General features: G+C 39.6%; 1 protein-coding gene across 1 annotated transcript in view; it reads right to left on the bottom strand.

The window, feature by feature from the left end:
- TENM4 (teneurin transmembrane protein 4) overlaps positions 1-27,466 on the bottom strand; it is a 601,532-nt gene that overhangs the window by 212,585 nt on the left and 361,481 nt on the right. The window contains 2 exon segments of the mRNA XM_054518583.1: positions 276-375; positions 378-527. Coding sequence (XP_054374558.1) covers positions 276-375; positions 378-527 — 250 coding nt within the window.

Below are 27,466 nucleotides of genomic sequence, written 5' to 3'. Positions count from 1 at the left end.
AGAACATTTTAATCTATGATCCTGATTCCAATTATACATGAGGAAAATAACCTTATAAACAGCTGTTAAAGACAACATTTTCAGTTTATGAAAGAAGAGAAATTTCCTCTTCTCCTAGTCCAAATAAAAAGACACAAGGAATAATAAATACAATGCAAAATGCATAAGTCAGACACCAGTTCACAAACTAGGTGGCTATGCAGATGTGTGTATTGTCCATAACATCCTGAGCACACAGAGTCAGAACATTGTAAGTGCTAAAGAAAGTGACCTACCTTGTCTCCAGTGGGATGTTACTGTTGAGTAACCAGTTGTCCTGAGCATGGGCTGGCTCTTGAGTAGTGGCTGGTTGTTCTCCAGAGAGAGAGTGGTCGTAGGAGCTGGGCTAGGGTTGCTGCGTGGAGTGAAGTTCCCTCTGTTCAGGGAATTGATGGAGGCTGCGTGATGCTGATTTGGGGTGTGAGCATGTGATATTGGAGGAGGTGGAGTTCGAAGTCTTGAATGATTTTGAATATTTGGAGGATGATCTAAAACATAAGTAAAATACTTTTAAGGTTCATGATTTGAGTAGTTCCATACTGGGTTAATCTATGTGCAGACACTTCTAAAAAGTATGAAGGCTGGGGTGTCACACATCCTAAATGAAAATCAAAAGGGTAACACAGCCTTGTTTCACATGTTCTAATACCACAGCACTGATCCCTGAGCCAGCTAGAAAAATAGTTCAGTCTCATGCACAAAAGTTATGAAAGTTTAAAGCACTGCAGAAAGGGTGTCCTGACAGCCAAGTTAACTCCGATGAACAACTGCAGGTTGCAAACTGCAATCTATCTGTGGCACTGATTTGTGATAAAGCATGAAAAATACAACCAGTCTGGATAGATAACACGTTAGAGCCAGTTTATGATGGATATACAGCTCCCAGAGAAGTTTGTTCTGCCGTTTTGCCTGAGAACTTTCAATAGTTAAGTCAAGAAGAAGACAAAGAATACATTTAATCACAGATTGGGTTTGGTGAAAGCCATAAAAGCATGTCAGGGTTATACAATTTAACAAAATCCAGTGGTTTGTACTGTTAGAAATGTACTCAAACTGAGTAAAAAATGCATGTGGCATAAAATCTGAGGTGTCAGGAAAATGAAACAACAAAAAATGAAGATGTTAAAGATCAGTTGTATGGCTACTTTGAGTAAAACTCAGAGTATTTCTTAGCCAAGAGACTGAGGGATGCAGACTGAGGAAGATAAACACCCAGGAAAGATGAAGCAAGTGCTGATCATATCTCTATTTTTACTTTTTTTAGCTAACCATAAAGCATTTTTTTTCATTGTTTTTTGGAAATGAAGAAAACTAAAGTATTTGATGGAACTGGAGGGAGATTGACAGTATAGCACACCGCATATGAGAAACAGGACACATATCTCTCTCTACTTTGAGTGGGTTCATGCTCAAAAGTCATTAATACTGTTCACTGGAACAGACTGCCCAGAGAGGTGGAGGAGTCTCCCTCACTGGAGATATCTGAGAACTGTCTGGATCCAATTGTGTGCAATGTGCTCTGGGATGACCCTGCTGGAGCAGGAAGTTTGGACCAGATGACCTGCTGTGGTCCCTTCCAGCATCACCCATTCTGTGATTCCGTAGTACACAACACTTTAGTGATGCCTTATCTGAAAAGAGTGTCTATCCTATCAGTCTAATACTTACCAGACTTCTACATAACGAGAAATTAATCCCCATTTATTCACTAATTAGAGACCTCAGAACTGAAAAAACCATATGTAGTTATAAATTACAACAAATGGTATCAGACATGTAATGGTACTTTTGAAATTTGGATTAGGACTTGGATTTAGGAGAGGAACAGAAGAAGCATTCACAGTGTCTCTGCAGCTTCTCAGATAGTTAAACACATTAGATAAAACAGGGAGATGTGTGAGAGAGCAATCCTGCCCCTCCTCACCCTTCATTGACTCCCACTGCCTCATCATTAACTATGGCAGGTTACACCAGAATCGTATGGTATTGGAGTGGTCTAGCAAAAAAATACGTGTTAATTACAGGGGTGCCATTATTCTGACTGGACATATATTTACCTCTGGCTTTGTCAGGTCAGACACACAAATAGGAGTATATATGCCATAAGGAGAACTGAGTGGTTTTAGGGTCCCAATCTTAAAAAAATCCCAATTTTACCCTAAATACCCAGAAAAGTCACACACGTACTGGTCTCTCTATTTTATGTCAGTAACACAGAAAACAAGTTCAAACAGAGGTCTATACTTGTCATCTACATTTGGACAGACAGACTTTTCACAGGAATTCGGGGAACTATTAAAAAATCTGACTTGGCAAGCTCAAACAAACTTTAAAAAGCCCTATAATGCCAGTAATACTGGCCTCTGACTTGCACATCAGCCAGCAAATGAAAGGGAAGAGCAATGAGCACAGACCTTATAGACAAGTATCAGAACTAAACCAGGTTTGATCTCAGCTCTGCAGCACCATGTGAATCAAAGTGTCCAAGCATTTTTGGACTGGATATTACTGGGGACTCTTGCTTAGTTGAAGTCCTGACCATTGAGACAATAGAAACAACAGTGAAGGAATTCTACTCCTGGTTTAGTAAAATTAATGACTGTTTTCCTACTCAACAGACAGGAATCAAGATAGGAAGAGAGTATTAAAGGCAGCTGAGGGAGATAGAGGGTATCCAACAAATAGATGGTTTCCAACTTTTAGGGCTGTCAATCTATCACCATTAATAAGAACTTAATTCAGCCCAGAGAAAATGACTTGTTTATTCAGAAGAAACATACCAGAGGTTTCCAAGACCAGCTTATTTAAGTTTCAGCATAGCTCATGTCTGAGATGAATACTATGAAATCTCCAAAGGGGCTAAATGGGTGGATCTTGAAACAAGAAATAGGCCTTCTGCAAAGTTCTCCTGCTACTGGTTGACTTTTCCTTCAGGAGGCACACCATTTTCACATTGTGAGTCAGAGACTGTTTTCAACGATCTGTTATGTAAATTTCAATTTACACCATATTATTACAGACACAATGCAGATGCTATTATGGATAATGCTTTTGAATCAAGTAAAAATGTGTTATTTTCATTCTCTATTTTCATATCCTCCATGATTTCTTTGCTAAGTAAAGACAGCATATCTATCTCACTCTGGTCTATGAGATTTTTCACAGGATTTTATAGCTTGCATTTTGTTTTTTCTGACATTTAGATAGCTTTTCCTTCCAGAATGTTTTTTATTTCACTCATATACAAATTCTGAACACTTATGTCATGTCTAAGCACTATGGAATTTAATAGACCTTGACTAGAATTAGTAATTATTTTCCTTGCCTTACAATCCTTTTTTTTTTTATTGTCTTCTTCCAAATAAAGGAACATCAGAAATAAGGTACAGACAAAAGCACAAGCCAGGAAGTTATCCTACTGAAAATTACTGCAACTGTGCAGAATTTCCTTGATGCAAAAAACCTTGTTTAGGTTCTTACCCTCTGCTGTGACCACAGCTCCTATGGGATTTGTAACAGATCATGAAAGCTAAGCAAAAGGAAAAAAAATCTTTCTTGATTTCCTAAAATTTCAACTGTCCCCTTTTGTGAGTATGCTTTTGAGAGAAGCTACAGATGCCCCACTGCTGGAAGTGTTCAAGAACAGGTTGGATGAGTCTTCCAGCAACCCAGTTTAATAAAAGGTGTCCCTGCCCATGGCAGAAGGTTGGAACTTTAAGGTTCCATGCAACCCAAACTTATGATTCTATGAGTATTAACTAGACCCACAATGTTTGAGTGATACAAACTGTGTGACTGTATTTCTCCCCAGGAAGGAGAACTTAATGCTGGCTGCAATGGCTCTCTTACATCATGACCGAGCGTAGATCTTACACAGTGGGAAGATGCTCGGATCATCCACTGTTTACTACACAGAATTGAGTTTTTACAGAATTGAATTTTTACAGATCCCACCACGTAGGTGGGATACAAAGGAAGTCTGCTACAGCTCTCTACATCTACCAGCAAGCCTTTACTGGGACAACATCAGCACAGGAATTCAGAAGACATTATAATGGAGCAGGACACTGTGGCCAGTGCATAAATTGAACAAGATTCCCCAAGACCTTTCTTAACCAAGTATGAGATAGCTAAATGTGACTATCTGTATGTTATCTTTGTTTACTCCAAAAGAGAGAATTTTCAGTGTTTTTCTTCTTGCAATTTTCCTCTTTGGTTTCTAAAAAGACACAGACTTAATCATTCTCTCTCTACTCTTGTCAGAATGAAAAACTTGACATGAGCTACTCAGAGGGATCAGCTGAGCTAACAGAACACCAAGGAATAAAACAAACACTTTGTAAAGCACCTCTCCCCCACCCATCCAAATTTCTAATAGTCTCAGAGTCAAGCTAAACAGTTTGTTTTGTGCCTTGAAGGGAGAACAGAAGAGACCTGTCAATAGCAAAGGAGTCTTAGACACCAGTCCCAGTCTCAGACACCAGGTGCCAATGAAAGAGCATCCCAGAGATAAAGTTCATTTCTAGAAGACAGCCTGGCAGCTCTGGAAGTCTAAATAGCCAGAACTTAAAGAGCTCCCCATAACCCTCATTTTCTCTAATAGTTAGCTAAACTATCTAACATGTCTGTATTCAAATGCAAGGAAACAAATGCAAAAAACAGATAGAAATCAAGCTGCTTTTATGTTATGTTTTTTGTGGGTTTTTTAAACTTGTTTCCTAACATTAAAATGCCATTGACAAACACTGGCTTGGTAATTACAGATAAAGCAGAGCTGAAAGATAATACATTTAATGAAGTTTGTACTTGATATGTATTAGAGAGCCTTGACAGAAGGCTGTGAATGAAGAGCTGAATAAATGTAAACCATAAAAAATTACCAATGAGGACCTAGTATGAAAAAATTTCAATAAAAGGTCTGAACCTCATGTTCCTTTTCTCTCCCTTAATCCTTAATGAGTAGTACTGTTTTGAAATTAGTCTATGTAACAATTACACTTTCTGATTCATTAGGTTTTGGGATGGTATTCAGAGCAAATGTGCTAACCTCTGAGTGAAAAATATAGTCTCATTTTTTTCCCAGCTTATTCTGTTCCTCCACACATTTGTCATTTGTACGTCTGCTCACATTCAGACAGACTGATGCCTAACTGGTGTCTGGATTAGGTACAGGAAATATTTCTCTTTACTCACTGTATATATATTGCCAGGTGGAATGAATCACTCTGTGCTCCCTTGAACTTGAGCTCCACAGTAGCTGTGATGATGAACTTGCTAGTGTGATTTTGGACAATCGTGCTTATGCCCACTCACAAGGAGAAACACCCCCAGCCCCCATCCTGCCAGCCCTTCCAGAGGAAACAATAAACAATTTCTTTTTTTTAAAAACAATGTACTCTGCATTCAATTGACAGAACAGCAAAGAGCCATGCTTCAGCTACAGGACCCACTTCAATCTGCAGCAGATGTACACTCATGGCACTTGCACCAGCCAGCTGAAATCACCCTCTCAGGGCTCCCTGTCCTGTTGGGTGTCACTGGGTATGGGAGCTGGGGTGCTTCTCTCATGAATCTGATGAGGCACTTAAGGTCAGGCGGACTAGGAAAAACTAACCTGGGTCTTTTCCACCACCTTTGTAGGGGACACAGGAAGTTTGCTACTAGAAGCGAGACTGCTTGCCAGAAACGGGTTCCCTATCAGACACATGCCAAGCCAATGATGGTGTCTGCAAAATGAAAAGGGAGCAGGATATTTAACCCCCAATTTGGCTGATAATGGAAAAATATTAGGAGGAAAATCAAAGTGGGAGGAACTGCCTGCTTGGAGGGTACCTTAGTGGCTTTTGATTACAGCCAGGACAAATTGCAGACCCAGTTTTTCTTCTATCTGCAGACAATCCAGCTGAAAGTGTAACATCCAGACTGAGCTGAAGCAGTGTGCAAAGGTACCTCTTTTGTACCAAGCTGGTCCACCTCATGGCTGGCACTGACATTCTGCAACCTAGAGGAGAATTTCCTCCTTCAAGCAATGTCTGACAACAGTGTCTGTCTCCATGGGACAGTCCAGTGAGGAAGCCACCACAGGGTGGATGAAAAGAGATGGAGTGAATGGTGGAGTCAGATGACTTATCTGAGCAGAGATGAAGTGTATGCAGAAGTGTTTTCCCTCACTAACACTTAAAAACTAGAATCAGTGTTACAACTTGAGTGACTGTATCTCTCCTTTATACACACAACCACTGAATTTCACTTAAGACTAGCTTCTCCTACTATCAAGTGGAGTGTTTTCAACAGACTGAGAAACACATCTTTTCCTGTAGCAACATCTTGTGTCCCCAGTTTTCAAAATGACACTGAAACATAAAAGGAGAGCAAAGTGCTGATGTATAACCTACATTACGTAACAAAACAACAACAGGACAGCTAACCTTATCTTTTTTCCTCTGTTTTATTTTACTTAACAGAATAACAGGGGGCTGCTGTTCCATTAAGGGCTCTCACTTAGAGAAGAGCATAGTCCTCATGATGCAGTTAGAAACATCAGTGTCTGTGTCCTGGTTCTAGAGAGTATTCTGGCTCAGAGTCTTTTTTCAGCTGAATTCCTTGTGTTGCAATCTTCACAACCTTGTATCTCACCCTTACTTTATGATGCTACGTGCATAAACATGCAACTGACTGTGGATGACTAAAGCCTAAAGAAGTGTTTTCCCATACAACTTTGGTGCAGTCTTCTGTTCAGAGAAATCCACAAACATTGGAAACTACTTACTAGAGGAACATCAGCTATGTAGATGTAAATAGTTTTGAGCATCCCTCTAAATGTGCAACTTGGACATTGAATCTGCAATAGCATGTGCTATAAAGACTGAGCACCAAAAAAAGCTGCAGAATATAAAACCTGCAATGTATTTTCATGACACTACTCACTGTCCCTGTGAATGTCTCCAGACACTGGCCAGAGCTATTCTAGATATTGCTAGTAAAGCTACACATATCAGGAGCAGTGCGGAAAGACTCTGAAACTATCACAATCTAAACAGTATACCACGTGTGAAAGAGGCAGTCATTCTTCACCTCACAAACTGACCATAACAAGTAGCAAGTGAAAATGAGGGACCTCAAAATTAGGCAGCAGATAAAATGGCACTTTGTTACTGACTGACAAGACTAGACTTTATAAACTTATTAAGACTTCATTCTGAAACATTACCAGGTCATACCTGTACTTAAGAAACTTCATTTGTTTAGATCAATTACATCAAAAATCAGGCCCACTTAGATTCTATCTATGCATGTGTAAAATGAGTTGAAGCTCCCCTCAGCTGCACAGATCAACACTTCATTGGTTTACTGTTTATAGAAAACCATGGGTGCACCAAATCAAGTCCAAACAAGCCATCTCCTCTGCATTTTGTTCATCAAATGTGTACATTACATGCAAACTTTCCTCTCAAGTGCCAAAGTGCCTTTGCAAAAGCAAGATATTGACTTCTGGGTTTGAAATCAATTTTTTGTTTGATGCTGGGCTGTCAAGCTTTGCCTGTACATAGTCAGCAGGAGCTCTGGGTGGCTGTTTTTTCATCAGCATGCATCTGACTAGAGTGAATGCCCTACAAGTAATGGTTTTAAAAAGGTTCAGGTCACCATCAAAGGATGATATGCAGACTTTTAACTCATGATGTTCATTACTCAATAAAAGGGAGTCACAATCTAATAAAATCAAGGCAGACTATTACTGTTTAGCCTCTGACAGTTTATGAAGAATCATTGTCTTTAGCACAAAGGAAAGTGAAAAAAACCCACAGTATCTGGCAGAGTGCAAATTCAAATAACATATTTAACTTGAGAAATAATTTATGGGAAGCACAGGAAAGTAGCTTCTACTGTGCCCAGCTAAGCAAATTTTCCTGCAGCCCTGGAGGCTGCTGGACTTACTGAAAAGAAACATCTTTAACTACCCTGACACCACACACTGGAGGCGAGAGTAGCCTTTGAAGTCTCAAGCTCTTGAACTGCTGGCCTTTCCGGTCTAAGCATATAAACAAACAAATAAACAATGCTTCATTAGAGCTCCTTGCCTCTCAGAAATGCCCCAAACATAAAAACTGACTGTGAGCCACACCAGTCAGGTGAGATGCTGCAGCAAACCACACTGTGTTCTCAGCCCCTGAGATCTGGGTTCTCGTGTTTGGAAACCCATAACTGCTACTCTCCTAATTTTCACAAGGATGCTCAAATGAGTTTGCTGTGCCATTCTGACAGCATTGATGGCTCCTGTAAGCTCCCTTCAGCTAAATGACTGAAGATAACCCACCTGCACTGCATCTTAGCAGGGTACAGCACCATAATGTCAGGCAAGAAAATCCACTGGCCTGGAGCTAAGGATGGTGCATCCGTGCTCTGATTTCAAGTTGCTACAAATTAGGCTCGTTGAATGTTCCTAAACCTGTGTGTCTAAAACTTCAAAACCCAGCTCCTGAAGAATTGGGATCCTGCAGCTTTCTCTCTTCTCATTTGTAGTCACCCATGATATCCCAGTAGCTGTAGTTTAGCCAACTATGCCACTTAGATCATTGCTAGTCTCCTGTCCAAAGTGTCCAACCTGCACAGACTTGGCAAAAGCAGCTGGGTGCCATCCCTCAGGCCTGGGGAAATGGAAAAAGTTCTGTTTTGCTGCCCCCTCCACTGCACATTTAAGAACACAACTGTTATTACACCTAAGACTGTTCTTGAAAGAAATGTAGTGCATTTCTCTGATGTCTGCAGTTTATTGACTTGAGGCCCCAAGGAACTCTTTGATACAGAGAGAGATTTGCTCGTTTCTATCCATACACTCTCTCCTGTGTCTGTTTCATGATCCTTTCATACCGTAACATATGGAGACAAATATTTATACATTTATATGAAACAGATAACCACCCAGTTCACCCTTGTCCAAACCAGACATGATTACCTTTACAGTTACACAAGCAAATCTCTGAATTGTTTGTGTAAAGCGGTTCCTGAAACAGAAGTACATCACCAAAAGGTGCCTCTGGCTGCTGTTATAGCAAATAAACTCAGGATTTTGCCAGCAAAGCTTTCAGATATTGCTGGCTTTTTCTTTTTTCCTATACCTATATTAGAAAAATTGAAATATAGACCTGATCTTTGTCTGTTTCTCCATAAAAATAAAATGAACAAAGAGTCTCTATTTTGCTTACGCCCTTCAAAAATCTTATCTAAATTGCAACACTGTTGTGACTTAGCTGTGCACAAACAGACAGGACTGACAGGTCCCCAGCTCCACCAGCAAAGCTAACTATTAATAGCAGCTGAGGAAATAGTCTGGTTTATGTATTTTTTACAGTGTTTTTAGCCATGACAATCCAGAGCCCATCCTCTTGCAAATATGAAGCACACAAGTTTCATGCAGTTTGACCATGTGTCAGGATCAGGTATGTGCTCATAGTGGTCAGGGTGAAAGATTAATATCCTGCAATTTATTTTTTTTTAATTTGCTGTATTTAATGTTAACTTGCAAGCTCTGGGTCTGGATTTCCACCTCAAATGGCATGTAAATCCCACAGCCACCAGGGAGTCGCATGGCACAATCACCTGAGGTAGGGTTTTGTTCTTTCTTTTTCATTTATATGTCACCCAGGCTTGTAAATGAACAAGTCTGTGGAAACACAAAATTCCATTATTTCACAGCAAAGTGCTTATGGAATGCAACGTGATGTGGTCCAGCACAATGCTAACAAGCACTAATGATTTTAATTATTCAGTCTTGAGAAAGAAATGGGGAGATTTCATGTTAGCAGCAACTGAAATAAACTAATTCAAGTCTTTGCTGGCAAACAGAGATTTCTTTTTCATGACTTTGGATCAACTTCTTTGCATGCTGCCCCCAGGCGCTACCAAACAGAGGCACTGCACAATACATAACCAGTTCTCCAGTTTTTCAATTGTTACCCCCTCCTTGCCCCTATCCTCCTTTTAATTTTTTTCCCGCCTTTAAAGGTTTCACAAAGAAAATTCTTTTAAACACCTCCAAAGCACAACATAAACTGGTGACGACTCCATCTGACAGCTGTGACTGACATGATGTCTGTCACAGGGATTACTACCTACCCGCCCCATCCACCACATACACAAAGCTGACTGACTTCCTTTAGTGAAAACCATGGGTGCAGATGAGTAAAATCTCTCTGCACAGGTGGGAAACCTTATTCCCTTTGGCACAGGAATCTGATTTGTGAGAGCTGGGCTCCGTGACCTTTCCCTTCAGGTTCTATTTGGCATTCTTGGAAGCGCTATAGCAGACGGCTGCACTCCAAGTAATTCTGAAACAGACATAAAACTTTTATATTTTTATTAACACTTGAAGAGGCCACTAAAAGAAAATCAAAACTATGAATCTGTCAAGACACCCCTCAGCAATGCTGCACTTTGTTCACAAGAGCACCATGATGGAATGGCAGTGTAGCTTATCCAGCATGTATGGTTTTCTAACTATTCATAATGCTTCCACCCAAAAAAAATCTCTGTACTAATTGATACAGACCCTTTGACAACACATGTCTGAGAGGAAATATTCATGATGAGTCTCATTTATCACTTTCTTTTTTTTTTTTACTTCTACACTTCATGTTGCAAACCTGTAGTGCTTAAATTACATAAAAACTATAAATACACTACACCTAAATATTAATAGATCATAAAGACATTTATACATGTTCTGATGCTAATTTTTCACCCTAATATTCTGGATGTACCTTTGTGTATCTCTCTGCCTTGATACAGTGAGAAAAACATATACTGTGCTACAGAGATAGAAAAAACATGTTATAGTAAAAAGATTTTGATCTTTTCTTAATTCCTCCTCTTAACTTTTGTTTCCCTTCCATGAGCTATTGCCTTTACTGGCAGTGATGACTGCTGCCCTTCAACTTCCATCTTGGAAAATAGGCTAATTTAAAATGAAAAAGACTCTGGTAGAACAAAAAGACTGCCTTAGCTTTTCTGCAAAAAAGGAAATATTATTTATAATAAAAATTGTTATTTATAATCCTAGTGCTTTTTGTGGTTTTTTTTCAGTGCAGGGGAAACAGAGAAAAGCCAGGGTACCCAGCTATTCAGCAGTTATTCTCCTGTGCACAAGGCATAAGCGGTTTGAGAAAGGCAGATCTATTTCTGCAAGTCATTCTTCACTGACACAAGCCTACAAACTGTCCATGTGTGAAACTGTCACTGGTTTATTACTGGTATCTCTACATATGCAAAGAGAGAAAGATTTTCAGGTGCTCTAACAGAAGTAAGGTACGAGCTCCCATTTCTGCCACTCAGTGATAACTGTGGCCTTAAAAAGTTTACCAGGATAATTTGAAAATCAAGCCCCAAATCAGTGATATTAGTGCAGATCCCAGAGCCAGGTGCTTAGGTTGTTTAGCAATGTTCTTTGGAAACAGAGAGTCCTAGCACTGTCTGAAGCCTGGTATTAGCTGCAGGTTCCCTTAGCATGTGGCAGTTCAGGAGAGTGACAGCGCACTCCGATAACGCTTTGGCACGAAGCGCGCGGCTTTAAGCGCAGATTATCATGAAAGATGAGTTTTGTAAGGTTCTTTTCATTACTTCCTGTAAGTGCTCTTGACATTCTTTGAAGCAGTTTAGGAGAGCTTCCTAGGAAAAATGTCAAAATAAAGTAATAATTTTCTTATAATATTGTTCAACAAATGTGAGCACGGCATGGTTTAGAAAAGATCAGTGGCTTATGAAGACAAGGCAAACATGCACACATCTCTATATTATCAAAGGCTTTAGTGTGATCAAAACAATAAATAATAATTTCATATATGCCCTGTCAGTGAACTAGAACAACTGTTCAGTGTAGAAAAGGGATTTTTTTATGACTTCCAAGTATCTTGACAGTATACATTTCAGCTATATATGAAACTCTGTTTCAAACATTACTAGTTATTCTCTGAGCAAAACAATTTGTACCAGCTTCATGCTGGAAACATTTCCTATAAAATTTATACCCCTTCTATCTCTTTTTAAATTGAAAAAATGGTGTTCAGAATGCAGTTGTATTAAAATACTGCCTTGTTTTTTTAGGGACAATTGTGTTAAAGCTATTTTAGTCTGCCACCAGCACTAACTGACACAACTCCAGGAGGGTGACAAAATTTTTTTGTTTAATTAAACAGATGATCATTAAGATGTATTTTATTCTGTAATTCACAAATAACATGTGATAACGAGGGTTTATTTTTGTTCCCTTCAAAGTCCCAGAGCCTCCTCAACCCTCTAGATGAATGATGTAGAGTTTGGAATGGACCCATCACAAACCACAAGTTGCAAATTAAACAGTGGGATGAATAACTGGCTACAGAGTTTTACAAATGCTAACAGAACACATCCTATTCAGCCTACTGTGAGGGAATCTCTTCCAAAAATACATCTCTGAAGCAGAAGTAAAATTACTTAATAACATGATTTAAATTAATAATGACTGGATACTTTAAATTTTTAGGCTTGAATTTCACGGAATTTGTTTACGCATAGAACTTTGTATTGCTCACTTTTAAGTCAAACCACTTCGCATATTTACCAAATTGACATCAAAACTACAGGAAAGAATCATTCAACTCATCACTGGACAGCCACCAAGCCTGCCAAAGAGCAAGACAGCTTCTGTATGAAGGATGAAGCCTTGACTGCACTGAAAACAACTGTCAAACTCTTTAAGACTTTAGTAAGGTTGGAATTTTACAGCTCATTTTCTGAGAAAAAAAAAAAAATCTTAATACTTGAGGGTAACTTTAATAGTGGAAACCAGGCAGGGCTTTCTTTATTTTTCAGTTCTAGTGATCAAACCATGACAGGGACAGATCTGTGTCTGCTGTTACGAATCCAGCAGCCTACTTCCCTGTCAGCATAGCCATTTGGAAAGAAACGTGCAGAAACTCCCACAGAGATCCACTGCCCTTGATCTGCAGCAAAACTCCTGTATTGTCAATACTCGCCTTGATCTGCAACGTAACTCTTGATGTCAGCAGAGGTTTTGTGCACAGTGTAGGCAATATCTGGCTCCTAAGGAAAGTTTTAGACTCTGGGGATGCATTGAGATTAATCAGTATTTGATGCCTCACTGAAGAAAAACAAATGAGCAGGGTTTGTGGATACAGTGAGTGAGGGAAATGCAACAGCAGCCAGAAACTAGCCAGAAAAATTACAAATGATGCCAGAGAAGAACAGCCAGAGTAAGGCAGAGAAACATTAGCTCTCAAGAAGGACCACTGACTGACCAAATTATCTTAATCTCTTCTACAACTTTTCTTCTAAACTATCAACTTTCATCTGGACCATCCCTGATCTTCCTCCATCAGTCAAATCTGAAATTCACAATCTCTGCCAAGCTATCCTTAAACCCAGCTCCCATAAGCCATATAAGCCAGAAGGGTTGGATGTATATGCTCAAATTTCCCTGTACTCCTCTCCTACCCAGTCCATTCTGTATCTACTCAAAGATCCACAGGCAAAGCATCAGACTGCTCCCTGAAGTGACCCCACAGACCCAACCAACTCTGCTGGGATCTTCAGGTGGTGGATCTTCACCTTCAAGAGGTGGCCTGACCTCATAGAAAAACTCTGGGCAGCAGGGAATGCAGACTCTCCATTTCTTTAAATTCACAGTAGTAACATTGACAGTTACAGCCCCCCAAGCTTCTGTGTAATTGCACAGCGTTTAATGGAGGAGTAAAGTGATAGTTTCCCTATTTGGGACATGGTGCTTTTAAAATAATCTGTCTGATACACACTGGGAACCAGAAACACAAATAATAATTTTTATTGCATAGGAACTTTCACCCAGGATTCTTACAGCAATTTACAGCACTAATTAGTTAAGAGCATCCGATAACAGGACTCCATATTAGATGATTATAGCTATAATTAAAGGTATTGAATGATGAAAGGAACAGAGCTCAATTTGTACATGAAAATAGTGAACTCCGAAGTAATGAAAACAAAGTTGAGCACAAAGATTTGTGACTAAGAACACATGACCATATGTATTTCATTTCTTAATCCTCTTCCATCTAGGAATTTGTATGTTTTGGCTAACCTGATGGTTGCTGACAAAAGGAATGGGCGTTGGTGTAATTCTCCTTATCTTTCCTGTCACAAAGGTGTCAATTTCCACAAAACTTGCAGGACTTTGGTATCTTTGAGACCTCTGCACCCCATTAAGCAGCCAAAACTGGGCAACAGCTTAAAAATACAAATAACAGGGTGTCAGGCAGACAGGCAATACAGGTATTTAGACCTTATTTTCTTAGGAAATAGGTAAAAATTACAGTGATTGCACTGGGGGGACAAATACAGATTTTATCATGAGTTACAAAACAATCTTTACCAAGCCAAACAAAATTATTGCTTTTCCTTAGTTACACATATGCAAATGGTCTTCTTTATATAAAAGGCTACCTCCATCTTGAGTTCAAGAGCATTCTGGTCTAGTAGAAGATGGACCTGCCCAAGGCAGGGGAGTTTGAGCTCAATGATCTTTAAGGTTCCTACAAACCCAAACCATCCTGTGATTCTACGTTTTACGGTGAGAAAAAGAAGTAGTGACAATCAACTTTTTGTCTTGAAGGAAGTTCGAAGTTTTTTAAGGAATCAGTATAAAAGCTCCAGTGAAGTGAGACATCACCCAAATGTTCTTTCTGCACCTTCTGCACCTTCAGTGCACCTTCAGTGCAGAAAGAACCTTCTTTTTTTTTCTCCCTGTAAGAGAATTAAGATCTTTTTAAGATAATCCTCAGAAAGACAGCATCCAGCTTATGATGAGGGACTTGTCCAATGAAATGGCGTCCTCATAATTATGAAAGGTGTCAAAATTGTGGATGATGCACTGGGAGTCATTCAAACTGCAGGGAGGGGTGTATCCTCTATATGCATCCTACAGTCACCCAAGTTTTCAGTAACTCTGCACTTTGCAGTCGAGTGGGAATCAACAGATTCTGAAAATTTTCTTTTATTAGAAGTTTGCATCCCACCATGGGTAATTAGCTGCTCAGAATTGAAGGATGGCAGATAATAACACTTGTACCCAAAGAGATCAAGAGAAACTTGATAACTTCCTCTCTATGATCATCCTTCCTTGGAGACCAGACTCTCTAGCAAATCAAGCAGTGATCCATGAACAAGTATCAACAGTGTTTCTACCTCTTAGCTGACTTGGAGCTGCTGATAAATACTCTACTGACTCCAAAAGGCTTTGTACCTGTGAAGCACACCAAACAAACAGATATGAAAGCAGAAGGAAGGCTCTGGTTGGCAAGGAACAGCATTATGGCTCAAACAGCTGATCTGCAGACAAAGGCAGCTGTTTGAGCTGTGTAAGGATGTCCAGAAACTCAGCACCTGGCACAACAAAGGGAACAGAGTGGTTTCCTGCTGAAAAATTAGCAAAGGCTCCATCTCGGTAGTGATCTGAACAGCCTTTCATATGCTTTCATCTGCTGTACATTTCTGGCACAGAAACACAGAGTGTTTCAAGTGGTGGTGTGCAAGTGTACAGGCTGCCTGACTGACCTGCTGGTAAATGCACTCACCTGGACAAGAGAGGGCTTCTGAGGGGTCAGTGCCACGACAGCTGGTGTCTGGTGTGGGCTGCAGTGCCACACTGGTATCTACTGCTCAGATCTCAACGCCAGAAGCAACTGTGGTTTAGTTCTGAGCCAGGGTCAAAGTTATGCCAATGTGATTCCTCACAGATCTGACAAAAACACAGCTTGAGCCACAGATACCTTTGATCAGCAGCAAGAAGGAGAACTGTGCTTCTTTAAACAGAAAAATCCCGGGAGGGGCAACTTAGGCTGTTTTTTTTATTCTTGTAGCTGTGAAGGCTTCTCTATACATGTACATAATGCATTCTTACACTTTTCCTTAAGCACACGACCCTGGCATTTCTGAAAGCCTGCCCAGATACTGCTCTGATACAATTTAGAGAGGCAACACTCTACGCTGGACAAGATACAACTGGAAGGAAGATTCCAGCAAGATGTAAAAAGGGGGGAAAATGAAGTGGATGGAGCACCCAAAAACTGCCAGGCATCCTGCACAAAGTATTCTAAACCATTAAGAGTGCACAAAACCAACAGGCAAAATCTGTGCAAACTGTGCTAGATATTATTGTTAAGCATCTTCTTCTACACCAACATCCAGAGAAGATGTAGGGTTTGTTTCTTTATTTTTCATTTCAAATGCTGACTTATTTATTCCACATGTATTCCCACTAGCTCAGGTTTATGAAACAAATAACATGACTGGTGGAGAAGTTTAAACACATGGAGTAGTCATGCTCTCATCTTTTGGCATACTATTTCCTTTTTCTAATTTATTTTACTAAACTTGGCAAGAAAGGAAGACTCTCTTGGCAAATCAGAATGAATGCAAAGGAGCGATCAACAACATATATATAGCTCACAAATCTTTGTACCTAGCCTCCCAGGGACTGGAAGCACATTCAGGTTTAGCTAGAATATCCCCAAGGTATTACACCTATAAATATACTTAATAAACTCAGTAAAAACATGAAGTGTGAAGTAAGCACTTCATCAAAAGCTTATTTTGGTTTTCAACAAATAAGAAAATTAAAACTCCTGCTGCCCACATGAGTCTGTATGTCTGGATCTTTCTTCATAGATAAAATTATTCATGGCATATTACAGCTTGTCAGTCTGTTTAACTAGGAAAAAAAGACATATGTGTCCTAGGGGAGATCTAAACAACTTCATTATGAAAGCTGTGAGGGAGTCACAACATATTACGAAGAACAAATGCAGTCTGCAGTGGTTTTTCAGCTCTTTCTACACCATTGACTCACCAGAGGAAAGTACTACTAATTACACCTACTTGCATTGATTATTTTTTTTCTTCAGGATGGATTAGCTTGTCCTCCCCTACATCTAATGATTTAAATTAGAATGAAACAGCAATGTGATGGAGATTGGAAGTTATCTTGAAAGAAAGACATCAAACATGACATTTAAAAAAATAATTCTCTTTCCTTACTAACTGCCCTTCCAAAATAGGCTAAGGTTCAAGGGATGTGACTTAGCAAATACTACAGTGGTATAATATACCACACATTACAGGAAATGTCATATATATTTCTTGTGGCTATATAAGTTTCAGTGATTCAGATCTGGATCAGATATGATCCTGTTTACACCAATGTAAATCCAAGCTAAATTCCACTGAATCCAGGGAATTAGTTAGATCAGAATCTAGTTCACTAAATCATACATTATTCCATTCTTAGGCATACTCTTCTTATCTGTCTCCTCCTTTTCCCCTTACAGACCCTCCAGTTGTGCTGTGAGGACCATGAGGATCATCTAAATGAAACTCATATGCTATGGGTCACAGAATATCTCCCCATCGTTTCTACATCAGACCCAGTCCTTTGCAATTGTGGTAGAAAAGATCAAACACTCCTGCTGATTTTTTTTTGTTTGTTTTTCATTTGTACTATCCCTGTGAGAACTCAGTAATTAGGAAACAATTGCCATGGTAACATATTACACCCAAATCTGATCATAATTAAATCAGTGCCAGAATTTCTATCAGTTTCTTCTGAACAGTCAACCTCTCCCTCTAATCATACAAGATTGTATCTCATCCACCAGTATGGAACTTTTGTTCAACCTGCTTGTTGCGAGGTCAGTCTGAGATACAGATCTTAAAGGAAATTCCCTGACCATTTGTCAGATTATCTGCCTCATAATTTACCTGCTATATACATGCTATATGCACATGATTATAGTAATCACCACTCTGTCTTTTGTTTTCCACCCCCCTTCTCTTCAAGCCCTCTCTCCAGGTAACCAGAGATCATTCTGTACCTTTGTAAACAATGACAAAATACTTCTTAATTCCTAGCTCTATTCTTTGCACAGACAGTTAAAGTGCATATTTTCCCATGGAATAGTTACTATTAATGCATTAAAATTTGAAAACTTTACATTTTCTCGTTTAGTTATAATGCAACGCAAATGCAATCAAAAATTCCATGAAAAACAAGGATACTACAATGAAAATAAATAGCCATTTAAATTCAGTATGGATTTATATGAACTGATGCAGTGGCTCATCATCCTGTAACCTGACACAAAATAGGCAGTATCAGAAGTGCTGGCAGCATGCTGAAGGATTTAGAGGGACAGGGGTGGGGAGGCACAACAAAAGCTTATCTGGATATTGCAGAGAACATACAGAAAATGACAAGAAAGAGATCTGATAGTCAATACATAGCACAGGAATCAATATACACCAAGGAAACAAATGACTGGTACTCCAAGATGCTGAAGGGGGCTGAGTCCTTTGTACACTTACAGAAGTGCATGCGTTACACCCAGGCTGCTGGGAACGAATGTCACTGCCTGGACAAACACTTGTTCGAGGACTTTTGTTTTCATCAGTGCTATCACAGAATCAGACAATGTAGTTTTGTATTTCCTCTTGTTTTTCCTTATCCTACTCTGCTAAATGGCAATAAAATAAATCAATTTACCCAAGCTGAGTCTGTGTTGCTTGAGACTGTAAATGCTAAGTGATCACCTTGTCCTCACCCCGACCCATTAACTTTTTGTTGTATTTTCTCCCTGTGTCCTGTCAAGGAGGGGAGTGACAGAGTGGCTTGGTGGGCACCTGACAGCCAGCCAAGGTCAGCCCACACCATCAAACCACAGCTCTCCAACTGAGCACCAGAGATGCTGTGTGGGACCACGTCAAAGGACTTAAGAAGCCAAGATACAGTACACCAGTTGCTCTTCCCTTCTCCACCCACATGGTCACTGCATCACAAAAGGACACTGGATCAGGTCTGATTTGCCCTTCACAAAGCCATGTGGCTGTCTCTTAACCACCTCGCTGTCATCCATATGCCTACACATACCTTCCAGGAGAATATGATCCATGACCTTATCAGACACAGATGGTTCCAGACAGACACTCTGACTAGTTGATGGTTCCATGGGTCCTATATTTACCCTTTTTAAAATAAAGTGTGATATCTTCCCTCTTCAAGGACTTTGCTTGACTGCCATGACTTTACAAATATGATGGAGAGAAGCTGAGCAACTGCATCTGCCAGCCTCCTCTTATGATTAATTCATTATCCTGTGAATAGTAATGTCCAATATTGTCCTGCTGGATGAAGGAAAACATAGGGAAGTCCAGGCACTGAAGACTGGGGGAAGACTTGACCTTACAGCACCAGTGTTACTTGCCTTGACTGACCTCACACGTAATTTTTTGCCTTTTTTTTAATATACTTTTATTTTCTGCAGCCCCACTAGCTTAGGCATTATATAACCAGTGCTTTAAAAGCTAGGAGAATTAAAGGCTCCTAAAATCTCTTTCCTTGTAGATTATTTTCTTCATCCGCATGATCTTAGTGACATGTGTAAAACTCGTGCCCTAGATTTTAATGATGGTGACCTTTGGGACTTACAGTTGAGTCAATGCCATTTCAAACATGAGTCTGCTACTGTATTATATCTTTGCAGCTGTAGCTAAGTGAGTGGATGACAAGTGCAATTACCAGCTTTTTCTGCGAAGATTCCTATCTGAGAAAATGCAAGAACCTTTACAAAATGAGAGAATGGATATGCCATGACTTTGTATCTCTACCACACGTGGAAGTATTTACTTTTCACCAAAGTCAGATACATTTGATTTGGAAAATAGAAGTGCATATACATAGTTAGGAAAATGTATTGCCCTATACACTATTCCACAAGTTTATGCTCTCTTGGAATTGGAAATTCTTTCATAGAATTGCTTTAAACTGCTCTTTAGTAATATTTGCAACAGTGTTCAGGTAGAAAGTAACACTGTGTTTAACAGTTTCACATAATGAATGCCCACTTTGCAAGTTTAACTTTCAAAACCAGCTGACATAACCCTGACAAGGAGGGGTAAACTGACTTGTTTGAACCTTAGGTATTACCACTAATAAAACATCTGAAGATAAATTGATGTAAAGACTATTTATTGACTTTACTGGGTTTACAGAAACACATGTGAAAGCAATTTGGTTAATTATTCTACTGAGGCATCCCAAGACAGAACAGAGTCTGCAGAAACCTTGAGATGTCATCCCTTCCCTCTTACTTTCTTCACTTTTTTTTGTTTTCCCACTAGCTGGTGATAGCAGCTGAAGATGCTCTCAGAACCTTGGAATCCTACTCCTGTCTCTGTGGGAGGTACCTGTTTGCACTAGAATAACTGTGAAGAAAATTTAGATTTCCATTTAAACTACAACAAAGTGTTTGAGAATGTATCAAGGTTCAAAAAGTTTCAATAATGAGGACTACTACCTAGATCAGCAATTTTAGATCATAGAAAATTACCTCTATGGCACTAAATATTTTAATATATTTTTGATTCAGCACTCCAAGTCCCTTATGACAATGATAGAATTATTTTTAGTACCCACTGAAAGACATTTTAAAAGGTAGGCTTTTGTGCAACAGTTTTTCCTAAAAAAAAATAGTACAGCATGCATGCACAGGGGAAACGACAACTGAAAAGGAATTTGACAAGTGCTTCTGTAAGGTACTTCTTGGAGATGTTAAATGTCTCCCTTCCTACACAGTTTAGATTTTGTTTCAGCATCCTTTCCCTATTCAGTGTCAATGCACAGACTAATTGTATGTTATCATAGCAATTTCTACTGTGAAGCTATTTCACATACTGCACCGTATTGTACAGCAACTTGCATAGTTATTGCTGGGTCGGACCAGAGAAGAACTTGATGGTATAATGAATTCTGTATGAGAGAGAACCTGCTCTGTGGTTCATTTAATGTTAGTGTAGAATAAATCTGTTAACTTCAGCAGACTTGTGCTGGTGTAATTCAGATGTAGATCCATGCGGCATATCCATAAAACCACTCCCTGCTGGAGGGGATCACACCTGCTCATTCACTACACGTCACGGAGCCTACACCAGTACAGCCCTACTGCCAGCACTGTCCTGTCTCAGCCAGCTAATGGGAAGATCAACTTACCCATGTGAGCTGCTCAGACACCGCTTTGTTCACAGAGGCAACAGAACCACCCCTGCAGAAAGCAAGAGGCTCAGCCATACTGCAACACTGGGTCATGCTCGCTCGGCACCTCAGGCACACACTGCTTACAGCAGCTGCTCAGGTGCCAAGACCATGGCACTGGGATGCTCCTGGGTGAGCTCCTGCTTCTCCCGGCATGCAAAGCAGTGTGAAGATACTCAGGCTGCACCTCCTCTTGAGCTACTGCAAGTCACAAAAAAAATTGTTGCTGAGGTCCCTAAGAACTGAGGTCCCTAGAGAACTGAGTTCTCTAACAGATATACGGACAAAACAGTGTCTTTACTGCTAGAGAAAGAAACAATGTTTTCTTAGAAAGAAAATTAAAATGTTGCAAACAATTTAACTAGAAGTCTCTAGTTAAATTCAAAGTAAAAGAATCACCAACTGACAAGCCAGGGAAGAGCAACAGGGACATTAATTTGCTTATTGGGGACAGATGGATGAAATGTTTTTCCAGCGAGGATGTCAAGACGGTGGGTTAGTAAACAAGGTGAACCTGGGGACTACCCTGCAGCCATCACAAAGATGGGAGAGCCTGCAGGGGGAGGTGGCATTGCAGGTGGCATTACTAGCAGACTGAAGGCTTACAGGGAACAAGACAAAGGACAAGGATCTGAGCAATACTTTGGGGCTTGAAAAGTAAGCAAAAAAAAATACAATGGAAGGAGTTAATGAAGACCCAGCGTTAAACAGTATCAGCCATAGAGCTCTAAGCAGGGCAAATAAAATTCTCTGTAGGTTGAGAAGTCCAAATAAAAGAAGACTAAAAGAAAACAGAAGAGGAACATGAGTAAAGCAAAGAAGCAGGCACTGGAAAACCCAGATGGTGCACTCGGTCACAGGCACCAAAGAGTTCATGAAAGCTTTTCACGTGTAACCGCAGGCAACCATCAGCTCTGACATCTGCATTGCCAGATTCCCACACTTCTGGAAGATAAATAACCTGTTTTGAAGGGAACACTTCAAATAATAGCATAGATATTACCGTAAATCACAGTCTTATTCCTCAGCTGTATTTCATCAGCTTTACCTTATGTGCCATCTTTCTATCATGTGCCAGACAATGCTCTTCTATCCTATTACCTGCAAACAACCACTCCTACATTCAGTACTTCATAGTCCCCTAATTCTGCTCTCTTTCAACCCACATATGAATGTCCAGTTCCACAGGCTAAAGGTAATATTTCTATCATTGTCCCCAGCAGCTCTCAATACCAACACAAGGATGAATAGAAAGAAAAAGCCTTGCTGTACAGGGCATCTGAAGCAGGCTTTCAAAGTTCTACAGCCATCAAGCTAAATCACCATCTTTATTTACTATTTTTGATGTAAGCAACTCTCTTAATACTTCATGAATCACTAGAACAAGAAGAGTTCTAGTTCCACCTAAACTTTTTGTGATGACTACCACCTATCCAGTTTGCTTTTGAAGGAAATATTTACTTATCTTCATTAAATTTCAGTAGCACCAGACCACAACACACACACACAACCTCAGTTAAATTACAGGACTAAGTCTCTCACAGGCTAGGTCTCCCATACAGAAGCACAGGACAAGTCAGCTCACATTGAAACTGTTGAGAAACAGGGTGCTGACCAGTTCCAAAAATCAGGCACTTCTGTGTAAAAAGAAAAATAAAATCCAAAAAATTTATTGAATAGGATTGTAAAAATTTAAAATATATATACATATTTGTAAAAACTTAAAAAATATATATTCATGAGGTGTTTTTAATAGCACTTCTTGACCTGAAATGACATTTTCATACTCCTCATTCAGTGCTTACTCAATACCTACACAGTAAACAGAGTGAACAATCCTGTAAATATATTAAATGAAGCCTTCCTTTTTCATACTGATTTCAAAACTGTATACCAGCACCAGCTCTGCTTGAATTTTAAAAAACTTTGGTCCTTGAGCAATCCACCTTCTTACCATGTAAATCCATTTGGACTAATCCTGTTGTCAAAAGGATTCCTGAGAATACCAGGAGGCAGCTAATTTTACTATGTTTTTATTCTTGGCAGGATCTGAAAACTGGATGTGTGGCTATTAAGAAAGTAAAATTCACTCAGTGAGAGCTCCAAGTAAAAAATAATCTCCCACATAATAATTTCTGCAAGTCTACAGGCACAGGTCTAAGGTTCAGTAGGTGTCCTGGAGCTTACAACCATGCCTCTTTGTTTCTCTTGCTTGAATAAACATTTGATAAAAGAAAGATGAAGAGAAATGTTAATCCTGAATTTGTATCTCAAGACACGCAGGGGGGAGAGAGAGAAAAAAAGAGACACAGGGATCTGGCTGGATTTTCTTACAAGGTTATAAGAAAAATAAATCCAAAGATACTAATCCAGGGGAATTATCTCTCCTCTTATCTAAACAGCTACTTTAATGTAAAGTCAAGAAATAATTGGCCTTCCAGGAAGACGCATGTTTGCATAAAAAGGAAGATACACAGGCCAACTCAGCTGAAAAAAAAAACAACCAAAAAACAATAGTGAGGAATGGGAACAGCTTCAGAAATGTATAGAGTTTGGGGACACATTGTGGAAGAGACTGATGGTCTCCAGAGATCCCTCAAGTGATTTACCAGACAAAAAAGTTGTAAACATAAAACAGAGCAACGTGAGTCCTCATCCCGCCAGTGACTGTGACTACTATCCTTGTGGTCCAAGACAAGCTATTTAACCCATATAAATCTTTCCATCTGTTCAACAGATTAATAATATTTACCTACTCATGTCTTTGGGATTAAAACATTATTGTTATTTTTAAAGTATGTAGAAGATGAATCATGCTATGTAATTGCTAAATACTATTATTACTAAAAATGTGACGTATTGTTTGAATTAAAGAAAATAGTATATCTTTATCTTAAGAAGCTTGTCAGTACATAATAAACTGAAATTTTTGTTGCTTAATATAGTTACTGCAATTTCTAGTCTGAATGTTCTGTATTTATTGTTTGCATTGCACTGACGTTTATTAAATTAACAAGATTATACTGTATGATTGCTCTTCTCTTGAGACCCTTAGGAAATGAGGCTGTCCTAGGGAGCACAGTGTTTAAATAAATATTATTTTTGCATTAGTTTATAGGCACAGACTGTCATTTTTTTTGCATCTCTGGATGTGTTTTTAATGTTACCTAATTCCACATTATGTTTAAAAGAAACTTCATTGCTTGAACATTAAAAACAAAAGAGTAGAAAGTATATAAAATTGGACTGCAGGAAGCAATCCCGCAATGGAAGCTGAAGGGACCAACTGTTCCAGCTCATTCTTCTTTCCTGAACGTTTACTCTCTGCTGTACCATTCCCACCTTACAAACTTCACACACAGTGGAGAAGAGGATGCTTTGCTCACTTGTGCATCCACAAAAGCATTTCCTTTTCTTGCAGTATCACCGGGAGGAGCACACATTACAAACCCATCACCCAGTCCAGCACTAACCAGGCTGATCTCTGGCTCTGCACACCCACTGGCACAGTGCTCCTGTGAGTGGCTGGACAACATCACCTGCATTTCCTGACACAGCTTCGGCCACACATTCAAGACATACCAGAATCCAGGAGCCAGGCCCAATGGCCTGTGCACACACAGCCTCACTGTTTTCTAGGTTAGCAGATATATTGTTACTTGAATGAGTGTGGGCTGTTCCTTGATACCCAGACTCCAAGTTCCAAGCACAGACACAGCCAGACTAGAACCATTGCAGAGTGCTGTATGAACATCCCTTGTGGCAACTGTGGCTCTTTGAACACAGACAACACTATTTAGGCACAGCCACAGCTAAGTTAAATACAGTTGGAGTCAAATGCTCAATTTCCTGGCTTATATAACACTGTTATCATAGTCTGAATTTGTCAGAGTGTGGAATCATTACTCAAAGTGTTGGTAGGTTTTGTACACCACCTGAAGCATATTCCACAGCTTTTTCTTCTTTTGGAATAGAATTTACCTACCCATGTACTCCCGAATGAGTGCCATACTCTGCTCAAAGCAAAGGTTAGAGGGGCTACTCCTCAGCAATAAACACAGAAGCCTTGCACCTCCACTCTTCTGTTAAATTAGAACTAAGTTTTTCTCTCTTTTAGAAGCTTTTAAGGCTGCAAATAAATCAAGACCACCCTGCCAGGCTCCTAAAGCATATGCTATTCATCTAGAAAAAATTCAGCTGTCATTTGAAGTTGAACTAGATTGGACAAAGAGGCAGTAATCAAGCCATTTTCATATGAGGCAGGTAATTACAGAATCTGTTTAACTACAGTGATTAGGCACTGCTAAGAAGAAGCTCCAAGAAATCTCAAACAACTTTTGAAGGAAGAAAAATAAGTTAACAGCTGTGGACCTCTTGCAATGGATTTGATTTTTCCTCCCCCTTCCCCACCTTATAACAAGCAAGCAGGTTAACAAGAGACAAAAGGCAGATAAGGGAGCGCAAGTGGATCAAGGGGAGCCTTGGGAAATCCTCAAACAGTATGTCTGAATGTGGCATTAAATGGTTCATTTGGTGGTAAGTGATTAAATGGGAGAGGACGTTCTTTATAATGGAAATTGGTCCTCTATACTGTTGGACCTATGCTAATGATTTGAAACTGAGAAAAAAGGATGACTGTGTTATAATGGTTTATAATACACCACTTCATGCTGGACTATGAGGAACATTTGCATTAATCCAGCCAGGCAAGGAATCTGAACAGCAATGGATTTTTGTTTGGCAGAATTATTCTCACTGGTGTCAAAAGTTCACAACCTAGAAAATGCTAGCTTTTTTTATACACTAACTTAGAGCAAGATGTGCCATTTTTAGTCACAACACAGAGAAAACAAAGGCCCTCCTATTATACTGAGAAGTCTCCATTTCCAAGTCTAATTAAAATCAGCGTTGTGATGGGAAAAACTATACTGCAATCATTGGCTAAGTGCAAACCTGTATTTAAATCATTGAAATCCTTTAGAGCCCTAATTTATATTTTGCAATGTAAGCTATGTAAACAGAGATATTCCTTCAAAGAGAGAAGGCTCAGCACATCAGCTAAGAGTTTCAGAGACCAGAGGTGGTGTTTCCAAATTCATTTGCCAACTCCCTTGCCACTTGGAGTAACTTTAAATTAAGCTCTCACCATATTACCTCAAATGGCTTGATAAATTCATGCAAAATCTGGGAAGGAGGACTAAAATGCCTTTAAAGATCTCACTGGTGCAATCCCAAAAATATTTCAAACTTTCAAGAGAAGAAAAGGTAGTTTCATATTATGACCAGAACCTTGGTTAGAACCAGAAAAAGCAACACATTCAAACCCTTTAAAAGTCAAAAAGTATCATTAAAGGGTGATTCCTTCCTGCCTTGATCTCCTTGTCCCCACTAGAATAACAAATGGTTATGGTTCCATTTTACAGTGTAGCAAGGAGGATTTGAGAATCTGCAGGGCCTCATCTGCTGCCTGTTAAGCAAACATCTAATGTAATTTTAAATTTCACTTCATCATTGTGATAGCTTCAAGCAAACCCTTTCTGTGTGCCAATCCTCCCTCTCAAAGGCACACAGCCAGTGTTACAGAATGGACAAAACCATCCCAAAACAATCAGCTCCCCTATGACTGTGATTTATGACATAAGCTACACTTGTAGGGACACGTCTCCTCATTCTTCTTCATTCACTTTAAAGCAGTGCCTTTTAGTTTGTGAGTACAAAGTGATGAAGCTACTTATTGTCACAGTGGCAAAATATAAGGTTTGATGCAGCATAGGGCTGAGTCTATAGGGATATTTAGGTGTGTGAAAGTGCAAGAGAGAAATGATGAGGTCAATACCTCTGAAAGCATCAGAGGTGCATTTTCTAAAAAGCCTTAGGCCCAAGTGAGGCTTCATTTTCAAAAGTATGCCATGCATTTTAGAGTCTAAGTGTTCCCAAAAGTTACTGTGACTTAGGCTCATACATCACTTGGGCACTTCTGAAGAGTACACCTTCAGTAAATGTACAAAAGTGCCTGTAGCAGCGAGGTACCTCTCATAAGTGTCAGGACAGTGAGGCTGCTTGCCTGCTAGGCACTCTTTATAAATCCCCTGGGAATCTTCCTGCATTTTTATATGCATAAATAAATCTCACCTTGTCCTCTAGCGTCCTTTAAAAGCAAGAGGACAACTTGCACACAAGGCTACTGTGTGTGTATCAATAAATCCCTGATAATCAAATCTCCCAGTGATCACTGATACAGAATTACTGCTCGGGCTGGAGCAATGCCAGCTCAAGCGCAGTCTACCAGCCCCAACAGCCCAATCTGACCTACAAGGGTTA

Source organism: Molothrus ater, chromosome 2, assembly GCF_012460135.2.
Source record: "Molothrus ater isolate BHLD 08-10-18 breed brown headed cowbird chromosome 2, BPBGC_Mater_1.1, whole genome shotgun sequence".
NCBI classification, from domain to species: Eukaryota; Metazoa; Chordata; class Aves; order Passeriformes; family Icteridae; genus Molothrus; species Molothrus ater.
Note: the sequence above shows the minus strand (reverse complement) of the source record. Positions and strands in the feature narration are given on the sequence as shown.